The 12944-nt window shown below is 61.2% G+C and overlaps 1 protein-coding gene across 17 annotated transcripts in view; it reads left to right on the top strand.

Annotated features, from left to right (window-relative positions):
• The window catches only part of PHLDB1 (pleckstrin homology like domain family B member 1), a 45686-nt gene that overhangs the window by 29570 nt on the left and 3172 nt on the right, over positions 1 to 12944 (top strand). For 8 of the 17 annotated variants that reach the window (XM_078432822.2, XM_078432821.2, XM_078432823.2 and 5 more), the window contains 11 exons: positions 326 to 457; positions 2074 to 2247; positions 2782 to 2922; positions 4306 to 4446; positions 4613 to 4715; positions 5163 to 5207; positions 5770 to 6064; positions 6145 to 6235; positions 8057 to 8203; positions 9655 to 9771; positions 10033 to 10135. In XM_078432822.2, the coding sequence (XP_078288948.1) occupies positions 326 to 457; positions 2074 to 2247; positions 2782 to 2922; positions 4306 to 4446; positions 4613 to 4715; positions 5163 to 5207; positions 5770 to 6064; positions 6145 to 6235; positions 8057 to 8203; positions 9655 to 9771; positions 10033 to 10135 (1489 nt within the window). Of the gene's footprint in view, positions 1 to 325; positions 458 to 1574; positions 1680 to 2073; positions 2248 to 2781; positions 2923 to 4305; positions 4447 to 4612; positions 4716 to 5162; positions 5208 to 5769; positions 6065 to 6144; positions 6236 to 8056; positions 8204 to 9654; positions 9772 to 10032; positions 10136 to 12944 lie in introns of all 17 variants that reach the window. The other 9 variants (XM_078432817.2, XM_078432818.2, XM_078432809.2 and 6 more) reach the window with 8 other exon arrangements.

Genomic DNA, 12944 nt, shown 5'->3' with positions numbered 1-12944 from the left:
GGGGGATTCAGGAGGCATGAGCGGGGAAGGCGGGAAGCTCAGAGGTTTGGGAAGGGCCGGGGCCGGGCAGCCTCACTTCGAGGGTTCGCACAGGAATCCAGGGGCCCTGCTCTCGGAGCTCCTCGGGCTTCAGTCTAGAACGAGGCTCTTGGCAGCGTAGTGGGCACTGATATCCCTTAGGCGGTCCTTTCCTGAGTCTTTGCCTGCTTGGGGCGTGAGGTCCAACTAGGACATGCCCAGGTTCCCGAGCTCTTTCCTTTTCTCCCCACCTCCCTGCCACTGAGGCCTGGCGTGGGCGGCCCCTCACCATGTCCCCTCTCTGTAGGCCGAACTGCTCATCTCCGAGTCCTCAGGGACTGTGAGTCTGGTCCCTTTCCCGGGGTCTTCTCAGGCTGGGGCCTCCTCTGTCCCCCTAATCCCACCTGCTTCCACTCAGCTCTGCCCCAAAGCACAAGAGGTAATCCCAGCTAACTGCCTGCTCTGCTCTGCCCACTGCCTGTCTGCCTGCTTGCCGAGCTCCTGCCTCCAGCTCCTGCCAAGGGCCTGGCTCAGGGGCGTGCGGCAATAATCCTCTGGCCAGAGTTTGTGAGAGTGTGAGTGAGCGTGCCATCCTGCTGCTCCATAGAGGGCCCGGGCAGGCTATGCAAAATCAGCACCGGCTTGCGTGTTAATTTGCACGTGATCTGCATGCCATTCATCAGTGCTCACAACACACTGGATCCTCCCGCTCCTTTTCCCTTGCCCTGACCCCCGGAGGACAGTTGCCCTCTGGGGCTCCGCCAGGCCGGGGCTCCCCCTGGATGGGTCAGGCTTGGGACCCTGTGCATTCAGTGTGCATTTTGGAGGCCTGCCGTGCCCCCACCGCCTCGATCAGCTCAGGGGACTAAGGATATGCTCGGGGAGGGTGACAGTCCCTGTCCTCCCACACCGCAGTCTGATGCGCTAGTCTCTTCCTACGTACTAACCCTTGGGGGGTGGGCCCGTTTTTCCACCTGGGCTCTTAGCTGCTCCCTGCTGAGGCCTCTTTCTCAAAGCCCATCTAGCTCACCCACTTAGTGAGCCTACCCCTCCCAGCTCCCGCCCCGGCACATGGGTGCGAGGAGACCCTCGGGAATGGTGGCTGGTGCTCGATGCAGTGTGTGTGTGTGCCCCACTGGGGCCCAAGATGGGGGAGACGGAAGGACTCTCTGGGAGTTGGGTCCTGATTCTCGGTGGACTCTCGGAAGGCCTTCCCTAGGCTTCTCCTGTCCCTAGCCCAGAGCAAACCCAGGGATAGGCCTTCAGAGTCTGCCCCGGGCAGGGCCGGGCTGCCAAGGCAGCCTCAAAAGTACAGGTCAAGAAGTGCCTTCAGACAGTTCTGCCTGCCCTTTTCTGGCCCCTCCCTCTCCCCAGCTGTCTCCGGTCACAGTAGACAGCTGAGTCCCCCTCCTGCACCCCCTGCCACGCTCCTTGCTCTGGATCTTGTACTGAATGGAGTGATGGCCCTAAGGCATGGAGTGTGGGTGTCAGGTGCCTGGTTGTACCCTGTTGACCTCTTCTCTGCCCATCCCTCCCCCTCCCACCGGGCACCCTAGGAGTATGTGAGCCTGGCAGAGGTTCTCCAGCTGTGCTTCCGCTTGGACCCCCATGCTTCTGCCACCTCCCCCAGCGTGCTCGCCCAGCCCCTGCCTGACAGTGAGGTACCGGCCACTGAGTGAGCCCACCTGTGCCCAAGGGCCTCCTGTGGATGCCCAGGTTGTCCCTCAGTCCTGGGTGGGGCTTGGGGGACAATGGGGTCTGTGTCCAGCGGTGAGGGAGAAGGGCAGCCGGCATAGGGGGGTTGGGAGTGGTTCCCTGTATGGCCTGGGGCCTCGGGAGCTTCAGCTCCTGATGGCTCAAGGCCGGGCAGCCTTCTGCTTGGGCGTGAGGGCGTCGTCCTGCCTAGAGAGGACTTGCTTTCCTGGGCTCTGCAGGCCTCTGCTGCTCTGCGCTTCCTGTGCTCACCCTTCCCTCGCCTGTGGGCAGGGCCAGCTCCTGGGTTGCAGTTCCATTAACCTCTTGTATTCCCTCCTGCGTCCTGGCCTTTCCCCCAAGTACGTGACGCTTGAGCAGCTAAAGGCGATGTGGGGCACCTCGCCCATGCCCGCAGCCCCTGTGCCAGGCCCGCCTCTCTGGGCCCCTGCCTCCCGGGACCTGGTTCCCACCACCTGCCTTCCTCCCGCGCTGCCCTCTTCCTCCTCCTTCGCTTCCATCACGCCTTCACCCAAGGTTGGTGGTCTGTGTGTCCCTGCCACCCCCAGCCCGCTGCTGGCGTGGCTCTGTGTGTATGTGTGTGTGCGCCCGTGTGCGCGTGCGCGTGTGCGTGTGTGTGTGTGTGTGTGTGTGTGTGTGTGTGTGTTCCGCTCCTGCTTCCTGGCTTCTGAGCTCCAGGCTGGCCCCCTGGGAGCGCTCGGTGCCTGCGGACGCTGGCTGTCTGGCATCATGGTGGGCACAGCACGTGTCTCTGGTCTGGGAGTTGTGTCCTGACTGTTCCTCTTTGCCCTTAGCGCGTTCACAGCAACTGTTTTCTCACTGTTTTTCTCCTCCTTCTCTTTATGCTGTCCTCTCTCCCCTCCTTCCCTCCCTTCTCCCTCACCTCCGTGTTTCCCTGCTCGGTCTTCCTTTACTCTTCCTGCACCCTTCCCCTTTCTTCTGCCTTCTCTCCCGTCCTCCTACCCTTCCTTCCCCTGCTCTCCGGACTCTTCTCCTCACCCCTTCCCCACGCCCCTCTCCCCACACCCCTCCCCCCACGCCCCGCTCCAGATGGAGGAGCTGCTGCTCCCTGCTGTAGACTTAGAGCAGTGGTACCAGGAGCTGATGGCCGGGCTGGGGCCCGGCCCCGCTACAGCCTCCCCGCGCTCCTCTCCCCCGCCTCTGCCCGCCAAAGCTTCCCGGCAGCTGCAGGTAACCCCCTCTCTCCCTGCCCGTTCCTTCCCAAGCCCTGCTGCTCTCTGTGCCGGGTACCTCCTGCCAATGCAGCAGCCACACGGTGCCTCCCTAGAGGGTGGGGGTCCGTTGAGTCAGGGCAGTAGGTCTCCTAGCGCCATCCTGGCACTTCGGGCAGCTGGGGCCAGCCCCTGAGTCCAAGGATGACGTACAGGATTGACTGTCCAGTGGAGGGGGGTCCAGGAGCAGTGGTCGGGTTGAGATCGGCTTGGTGCCTTGAGCTACGGTAGGCTGTGGCCCTGCTCTGTCCCTGGCAGAGTTTCTCCCTGGGTCTGGGGGCAAGACGCACTCTTGGGCCCGTGGCAGCTGGAACTCGTGTCCTGGGAGAACTGCCAGCACTTTGCTCTCCTGGTCTCCCCGGGGGTGACACTTGGAGGCAGTCCTGATGGGACAGAGACGTGCCCGGCCTCCTCACGGTTTCCGTGGAGGGTGCAGTCCGAGCTGAGCCTGGAGCAAGCTGCTGACTGTGGTGGGGGCGGGTGGGGGGCGGGCACAGGTAGCGTCCTCCCCCAGGGTGCACGCCGCCGACCTGCTGCTGTGCCCGAGACCCCTGCCTTCGAGATTCACTCCTGGAGTGAAGGCACAGGACCTCTAAGACCCCGATCTCAGCTCAGATTCTGTGCTCCCTTTGGGAGGAGCCTGTGAGCCACCCTCTCTCTACTTTGTGTCCAGCTGGTTAGAGACTTTCCCATGTTTTGATTCCTTTCATCGTGAGCACAGTTAACTCTGATTTTACAGCTCAGTCACTGGGGCCCGGAGAGGATAAGCAGTCCCGCCAAGGCCACACAACTAGGACGTAGCAGAGCCGATGCCAAGAGTCAGGGATCTTGACTTCAGGCACCGGTGTTCCCGCAAACACGAGGGCCGTGAGGGAGCTTGGCGGTTATTTGGTCTAGCCCTGCTCCCTGCTCTTGCAGATAAGGAAGCCCGGGCCCAGAGCTGGGAGGCGCAGGGCCCAAGGTCACACAGCCCGTTAGTGGCAGAGCTGGGACCAGAGGGAACCCTGGCTTCTAGTCGGTCTCCTGTACGGCTCTGCCCGGCCCATGTTAGCGCCTCGCCTGGGTCGATTTACGAGATCTTTTCTGAGACCTGGGGTGGGACCGGGGATTGGCCGAGGGAGGAACTGCCCGGAAAGGAGGCTTGGCAGCCGCCAGTAACACCTGTCCGTTGGTCTGGCCCGAGAAGCTCAATGCTGTTGTCAGTTAGCAGCGGCCTCAGAGGCCCGGTGCCAGGGCGGTGTCTTGGATCGCAGCCAGCCTAGGTGACGGGGGTGGGGTGGGGGGGTGGGGGTGGTGGCCGGTGGGGAGCCGGAGTTGACCCCGCGCTATCTCTTCCCTCCAGGTTTACCGCTCCAAGATGGATGGTGAGGCCACCAGCCCCCTGCCCCGGACCCGCAGCGGCCCTCTCCCCTCTTCCTCTGGCTCTTCTTCCTCCTCCTCCCAGCTCAGCGTGGCTACCCTGGGCCGTAGCCCCTCCCCAAAGGTCTGAGGACAGCGGGTGGGCTGAGTGTATGGCAAGGTGGTGGTAGGGGGATGGAGACTGCCACACCGGGGAGGGGGCGGAGCCGCCCCAGGGGAGCCTGGGGGGGGGGGGGGTCTTCTGAGCCTCGGGTCCCCATGCTCCACTTCCCTCCCCCCCCTCGCCGCAGAGTGTCCTCCTTGCCCAGAATGGCACGAGCAGCCTTCCTCGCAACCTGGCGGCCACGCTGCAGGACATTGAGACCAAGCGCCAGCTGGCCCTGCAGCAGAAGGGTGAGTGGCCGCAGTGCCCACCCGCCCGCTCTCCCGGGGGGCCTGGATATCTGCCACCACCCCCCTCCCTCCGTGCCTCACGTTTTGTGGGATGTTTTTGCTTTACTTGAGTTCCAGGTGAGGGCAGAAAGCATTTAGGTTCGATACTGAAAGGAGAGCTTCCTGGATATTTGTCCAGAGATTCGGGGTTGGGGGCTGTGCGGTCTTCCCAGAGAGCACAGCAAACAAGGAAGATGTTTGTTGATCTGAGTCGGGATGGACGTTGCCCTGTCTGGAGGCAGAGGGTGGACGTGATGACCTCCGGAAATGGTTCCCTAAGATACTGGCTCTGGGGACCCTGGAGTCCTTGCTGCCTGTGTGCATTTTGGTTGTTTTGAAAGCCCATGTCTGTGCCTCTCTCTCGTCTCGTCCCCTCTGTGTCTCTCTGCCCGGGGCCCCCCACACCAGGCGAGTCGCTTCCTGCCGAGCCCCCCCCAACCGACGACCCAGCAGGTAGAGCGTTGGTCACTGAGGGCATTGCTTTGGTCAGGCAGCCCCGCCTGGGCGTCCGCATGATGTATTCTGCGCGGGTCCTCGCTGCCCCCAGGCAGGCTCCCCGGCTGACCCGGGGCCGACCTGGGGCCGGGTGTCTGGCTGGCCTCACGCCTCCCGCTGAGCTGTCTCCTGCCTTGTCGTCTCCCCCCTCTGTCCCGCTCTCGTGGCTCTTGCTTCTGCATCACGGCTGGCTTTGCATGGACGCCCTGCTCACGCCCTTCCCTCTCCCCCTTCCCCAGCGGGCAGGGCGGTGCATGAGTCCTGCCCCGCTCTGGGCCGGGGCGGAGGGGGAGGGGGGGTGGCGGGTGCTCAGGAAACAGGAGGAGCGCTGAAGCCGGACCGCACGGCCGCGGCCAGCTGTGCAGGCGACAGAGACCCTGGCAGGGCAGCCGGACGTGGAGCTGCGGGGGCCGAGGGGTGGGCCCGGTGCTGACCTCTCCCCGCTCGCCCCTTCCCTCTGTCTGTGGTTCTGCCGGCGGCCCCCGCAGGGCCCACCGTGACTGCCCCGTCCCTCCCGCAGGGCAGCAGGTGATCGAGGAGCAGCGGCGGCGCCTGGCCGAGCTGAAGCAGAAGGCTGCGGCCGAGGCGCAGTGCCAGTGGGATGCCCTGCACGGGGCGGCCCCCTTCCCGCCCGGCCCCTCGGGCTTCCCCCCGCTCATGCACCACTCCATCCTGCACCACCTGCCGGCCGGCCGAGAGCGCGGGGAGGACGGCGAGCACGCCTACGACACCCTGAGCCTGGAGAGCTCCGACAGCATGGAGACCAGCATCTCCACGGGCGGCACCTCGGCCTGCTCCCCGGACACCGTGTCCAGGTACCCGCCCGAGGGGGCCGGCCCCGCCCCCGCCAGCCGCCTCCCGGCCCCTTGATGCCCCCACTCTCGCCCTCCCCCAGCGTGAGCGGCCTGGACGTGGGGAAGATCGAGGAGATGGAGAAGATGCTGAAAGAAGCGCACGCGGAGAAGAGCCGCCTCATGGAGTCGAGGGTGAGGCAGGCCTGCGCTGGTGGGCCCGCGGCTGCCCGGGGCCTGTGTCCCACCCCCAAGCGCTCCCCCCCCCCCCTTTTTTTTTAAAGTTTTTATTTTCGAGAGACAGAGAGCGCAAGTGGGGGAGGGGCAGAGAGAGAGGGAGACACAATCCGAAACAGGCTCCGGGCTCTGAGCGGTCAGCACAGCGCCCGACGCGGGTCTCGAACTCACGGGCCGCGACATCATGACCTGAGCCGAGGTCAGCCGCTCAACCGACCGAGCCACCCAGGCGCCCCGAGACCTTCCCTTGAGGAAGAGTGTTTTAGAAGTCGTGTTCGTCAGATGGAGGAGGCCTGGTGACATGGCTCTTAGGATGAGAGGAGGCAGCACAGGAACCCTCGTCCAGCCAGGAATTTCCCTTTCGGCAACGTGCAGCCTTTGAGTGTTTGCTTCTGTGGGTGTTTTGGCCGCCACGAGAGTTCTGATTTGCGTCTGCGCGAGTGGCGGGTCCTTCCCCTTGGGGACGGTGAAGAAAGGCGGGAATGGGGGCCCAGCATGGGGGGGGGGCTGGGGCCGGAAGAGAAGGCAGGTGTCCAGGCCAGAGCAGAGGTTGGCAGAGGGAAGTGGGCCCAAGGTCGGGACCCTGGTTTGTCCCCAGGGCACAGCCAGGCTGAGGAGTCGGTGCCTGGGGAGGAGGGCGAGTGAAGGGTCTGTTCTGTCTCCACTCTTGGGGTGCTCTTCGTCTCTCAAGATGAGAGTGGGGTGCAGGGGGCAGGGGTCAGCAGCTAGACCAGCCAGAAAGGAAGGCCTCTCAGCCTTACATCCGCGGGGGCCAGATTTACAAGCAGCTCTTGGCAAACGGAGAGGAAGGAGACCCTGCTAAATTTTGAGCCGGGAAGAAACGGCAAGCAGGAGCCAATGGCACGGAAGTTGTTTGTGTTGATGAGGACATTGGGCATCTCTGACACGCTTTGTGTTTGATGATTTTTTTTTTTTTTATTTTTTTTTTAATGTTTATTTATTTTTGAGACAGAGAGAGACATAGCATGAATGGGGGAGGGTCAGAGAGAGAGGGAGACACAGAATCCAAAGCAGGCTCCAGGCTCCGAGCTGTCAGCACAGAGCCCGACGCGGGGCTCGAACTCACGGATAGCGAGATCATGACCTGAGCCGAAGTCGGACGCTCAACCGACTGAGCCACCCAGGCGCCCCTGATGATTTGTTTTAATGGCTTTTAAAATCTTCTAATAATGGCTTCTGTACGTGCACTTTTTTTCTCCGTAAAATTTGAAGTTCAACTACAAATGTTTGTAATTTGACTTCAAAGGGCCTCAGGGACTAGGGAAGGATTACTGAATATATTCAGTATCACAAAAACCCAGTTGCTTAGATTATCGGTGTCTTAGGGATTGAAGTAAACATTGTGAGAGCCATGTTTACTTATTTATTCAGTGCTTCCTTCATGCTGGAATCAGTGATGGGCATTTACATACACGACCTCATTACTTTTCACTATAATCCCCGAAGGTGGGCACTCTTGGCCCCATTTTACAGGCGAGGCAGCTGAGGCTTAGGGCGTTTACACGATTTTGTCAGGGTCACAGAGCTCAGACCGGTGACAGAGCCAGGATTGGAAGCCAGCCTGGTCTCGGTTTAAAGCATTTGCCCCTTACGAGCAAGGTGCTTGGGGAAGGTGGGTTTTGGGGCTGATGCCTCCTCGTGCCAGCCTGCTCTCGGAGGTGGGCGCCTCCTGCAGCTCTGCCCCAGCCTGAGGAGGGGCACCCGGAGAAGGGGAGGGAGAAGGCAGCCGTGGGCCCTGACTGCTGGCTTTGGGGGCAGGAGCGGGAGTTGGAGCTCCGCAGGCAGGCCCTGGAGGAGGAGCGGAGGCGGCGGGAGCAGGTGGAACGGAGGCTGCAGAGCGAGAGCGCCAGGAGGCAGCAGCTGGTGGAGAAGGAGGTCAAGATGCGGGAGAAACAGTTCTCCCAGGTGAGTGGGTGCTGGGGTGTGCTGGGCGGGGCTGTGGAGGGGTGGGGGTACCCTGGGGTGTGAAAGCTACCCTCCTCCAGAAAAGGTTGCTGTTGGCTCAGCACCAGGCAGAATTCTACGTGGGACTCATTCGGCCCCAAGGACCAGACACCTGGGTGTGCGTGTGTCTTGTGGCTGTCCTGGTCCTCACTCCACCAGACTCGAAGCTCCGCCCCCCCTGGCCCCCTCCCCACCCCCAGCCCCGTGGGCGGATGATGTCACTCTGACTCTTGGTTTACATCTCTAAGAGAGACTTGGACTCGTTTCTCCGTGGCACCGGAGTCCTGTGCTTTTGCCCTATGCAGAAGATTTGAGCAGAAGAAATTAGGTTGTGTGGGGAGGTCTGCCTGTGTCTCTGGTCCCAAATCCTGGCCCCCCTGTGAGAGCCCATGGGACTCACACAGGCTGTTCCTTCCCATTGGGTCTTCTAGTCCCCCAACACCCCTGCGTGTCTGGTCCTGTGGGATTTACCCCGACAGGGACCAGTGACCACAGCTCCCTGGTCCTGGGAAGCAACAGCATAAACTCTAGGGGGCAGGCCACCTGGATTGGGCTTGGGAATTAAGAAACGATCAGGGGGGTGCCTGGGTGGCTCAGTCAATTAAGCGTCTGACTTTGGCTCAGGTCATGATCTCACGGTTTGTGAGTTCGAGTCCTTCATGGGGCTCACTGCTGTCAGCACAGAGCCTGCTAGGGATCCTCTGTCCCCCCTCTCTCTTCCCCTCTCCTGCTCACACATGCTCTCTCGTTCTCTCTCAAAAATAAACACTGGGGCGCCTGGGGGGCTCAGTCGGTTAAGTGTCTGACTTCAGCTCAGGTCATGATCTCATGGTTCATGAGTTCGAGCCCCGTGTTGGGCTCTGTGCTGACAGCTCAGAGCCTGGAGCCTGTTTCGGATTCTGTGTCTCCCTCTCTCTCTGCTCCTCCCCCACCCACACTCTCTGTTTCTCAAAAATAAATAAACATTTAAAAATTAAAAAAAAAAATACTGATAAGGAAACTGAGGTCCAGAGAGGGCATGCGATCCAAACAAGGTCCAATAGGAAGTCAGAGGCCGGATTTCCTACTGGGCTTTGCTTTCCAGAGCACGTTCACATCTGGCCTCTTGCCTTATTTCGTTCAGCCCAGGAAGGAGATGAGGGGCAGGGACAAGACAGGAAAGGTTGTATCTTGGTCCTAGGTGGGGAAACTGAGGCACGGAGCCACTCAACAGTTGCCCAGGCCTAGGTTGCGGCAGTGCGGACCTGCTAGGTCTCTGCTTTTGCCACAAGCCCTGTGAAACCAGAGTGACTTCCCTGGGGGTGGGAGGGAGGGTTGGCATTGGTGGGGGTTCAGGGCTGAAGCCAAGAGACCTTGACAAGGGAACAGTGTGGGAAGAGAGAGACTCTGCTGAGCCTGCCTTCTGCTCCCAGGCACGACCCCTGACCCGCTACCTGCCAATCCGGAAGGAGGACTTTGATCTGAAGACCCACATTGAGTCGTCGGGCCACGGTGTCGATACCTGCCTGCACGTGGTGCTCAGCAGCAAGGTACGAGGCGTGCGTGGCCCCCGGGGTGCTGGGGGGAGGACCCCCTGCTCTGGGCATTTCCCGGGCCCTTGGGATAGTGGCCCTAGTTCCTGCCCTAACACCAGAGGTCTCTGTCCCGGGATCTGGTGTGCTGGCTTAAAGAGATGTTGGGGACAGCCCCCCAAAATACAGGCAGAGGGGATGGCCTTTCTGTTGCTGCTCGGGGAAGGAAGGTTTAGGGACTGCGCATTCGGGTCCCTCCTCACTCCCGCTTCTCACCAGGTCTGCCGCGGCTACTTGGTCAAGATGGGGGGCAAGATTAAGTCGTGGAAGAAGCGCTGGTTTGTCTTCGACCGGCTCAAGCGCACCCTTTCCTATTATGTGGGTAAGTTCCCGTGAGACTGTCTCAGAGCCTGGACGCTTCTGGAAGGAAGCCAGGCTTACAAGCCGGGGGCCAGGGGCTTGAGCTGAGCACTTGTCCCCTCCCTGACAGCATCCAGAGCACGGTCCACCTTCGTGTATTTGGCAACATAACCGAGCGCATCCTAAGTTCCGGGCACTGTCCTGGTCCTTGCTGACAGGCAGGTGGCCACAGCTCTGCCCCTCGGAGCTTGCTGTCGGGGAGGCAGATACTGAACGGAGTGAAAGCGGTACACGATGGGAATGCTGCAGGGGACCCCGGACGCTGTGCGCGTGTGCAGTCCTGTGGATTCCTGGAGGGGGCCCACAGGCGCCTCCTCCCACGGCTTCCTCCGCCCGGCCTCCGGCTCGGTTGCCGGTCCCTAGAATCCCCTCCCTCTCTCTGGACAGTTCCCACTTCGAGCGCAGGATGCCGTGTCGCACGCTGGTCAGCAGAGGCCAGGGCATGCCGCGGGGACAGCCAGTCCTGAGACCCCAGTGGCTCAGAACCACAAAGGTCGTTCTTACCCGATACGCATCCGTGTACATGGCGCGTCGCTGGGGGCTCTGCGGCCCTCTGCGTCACCGCCCCCTTTGTTGGAGAGCATGCATTTTTAGAGCACTGCTGGCCACCGTGGCGGAAGGTAAAGAGAAGCTTAACTGCGCCTTGCACTGGCATGAAATGCCCCAGCTGGGGTCTGTCCGCAAGTCATTAGCGGGGCTGCTCGGCCAGTCCAGCCACCCCGCCCCCAGCCAGGAAGAGCAATCCTGCTCGGAGCCTGAAAGGTCAGGGCTTAAATGTCTGGTGCCAGGGACCTCCAGGCCTGGAGTGCCTGCGTCCCCTCTAACCTGCTCCCTGAGTTCCACCCCCTCCAAGAAGCCTTCCCTGATTGCCTGGGGCCCTGGGTGTGCGGGCAGAGGCACATGCGTCTGGGAAGGGACTTCGTGGGGATTTGAGAGAAACAGGCCCGGGGAGAAGAGCTCCATTTTAGGCCTGTCGAGGTTGAAGTGCCCCTGGGACATGTAGGTTGAGGAGAAAGGTCAGGGTTGGAGTTGAATCGGTTGGAGTAATAGGGATAGCAGGTCATCCTCACCGAGCACTCGCCTGAGCGGGCTGCCGTGCTAAGCATTCTGCGTGCCTCGTCTCGTCTACTTTTCGTCATCGTCCTGGGTGGGAAGCACTGTTTCACGCCCATCTTACAGATGAGGAACATAGGCTCCAAGAGGTTAAGTAAGTAAACTCCCCAGGGTCTCACAGCTGCTAAGAAGCAGAGCTAAGCCTGAGCGGGGGCAGCTGGACCTCAGAGGGAGATGAAAGTCCATGCCCTGGGGAAGGAGGAAGCAGAGGGACGGGCAAAGGGACGAGGGGCAGGAAGCCACATGCCAGGTGCTGGGCTGGCCCTTGGCCTCTGTGACCTTCCTTAATGTCTGTGGAACGAAGGAAGACGACTTTCAGATGAGAGGCGGAAACAGGGAGGGAAGCCAGCCCAAGGAGCAGACGTTTGCAGGCAGGGAGCGTCGTGTCGCCGGGGACGAGGGATGCTGCAGAAAGGCCGAGAATAATGTGGACTCAGAGACCGGAGCTGTGTACAGGGGTGGGAGCCATTGCACACGAGGAGGAAACGTGGCTGGTTAGGAAGCAGAGGCAGGAGCTGTTAGTATTTCCAGTGAAGGGACAGGTGCTACTGGAGGGGTGGCCGGGCCTGGGGGCCAGGGTGGGGCTGCGTCCCCCTCCCAAGAGGAAGCGTCGGGTGGAGCTGGGCCCATCGGCCCAGGGGCGTAACGATCGCAGCTGCCACATGTTGTGTCCCAGACACTGTGCTGAACCCTCCGAACGTGTTCTCTCACTTAGTGCTCACGACCGCTTACAACGCGTAGATGCTCTCTCGGTGTTCCCAGCCGTGCTGTCGAGGTCACGTAGCTAATGAACGCCTGTATGCCTGTGCTTTCCCTTCCCACTGGATTGTAGGTTCCTAAGAGAAGGATCTGTGATTGCTGGTGATCCCAGCGCCTAGGGCTCCTTCAGCACTGAGCACCTGCTGTGTGCTAGGCACATAGCTGTTGGTGTTGGAGGAGGTAGACCTACAGACGGGTAAAGAAGGGCTCAGATTTAGTATGGTTAAGTTCTGTAGAGGAACATCCATGCTGTGGGAACACAGGGGAGTGCAGCCAGGCACCACAGCGGTGACACTCGCAATAGGTCTGGACGACCATTTAGGAATTTGCCAAGGGAATGGGCTGGAGACCGCTCCAGTGTATGCAGAGCATACTCTTAAGGGACTGGTCAGCAGCTCCACCTGGCCAGATAGAACGCGTTGGTGCAGGGGAAGGATGTGAGATAAGACCAGAGGGGCGTGTTGGCACCGGCCTGTAAGTACCCTTTGGCAAGCCAAGATGGCGGCAGGTTCCCGGGGAGGGGACTGGCCGGGAGGCTCGAGGGTTGAGGCAGCAGGATTAGGTTTGCTTTAGGAAGATCGCTCCCTTGTCCTTAGGGGAGAGGAGTTGAAGGGGCAGAGGGTGGGGCCGGGGCACATCGAGGAGGCTACAGCAGTGCTCCCGGATGGAGGACTCAGGCCGGATAGGACACAGGGGTGGGGGAAGGGTGCGGAGCAAGGTGCAGGCCATCGGCTGTCACTGTCTGAGTTTAGTGACTGTGTGTGACCTTTCGGTTGTGGTGCCCGAGCAGTTTGCCACAAGACAAGATGGCCCAGGCCCTGGGCTTTCCCTTGGCAGTTCCCCTCCCTCCCCACTGGAACGGTCCCCTCTGCTGTTAGCTTGCCCACCTTCTTCCTGTC

This window comes from Panthera onca, chromosome D1 (genome assembly GCF_046562875.1).
Source record: "Panthera onca isolate mPanOnc1 chromosome D1, mPanOnc1 haplotype 2, whole genome shotgun sequence".
Taxonomy (NCBI): Eukaryota; Metazoa; Chordata; class Mammalia; order Carnivora; family Felidae; genus Panthera; species Panthera onca.
This window is presented reverse-complemented; position numbering and strand designations above follow the sequence as displayed.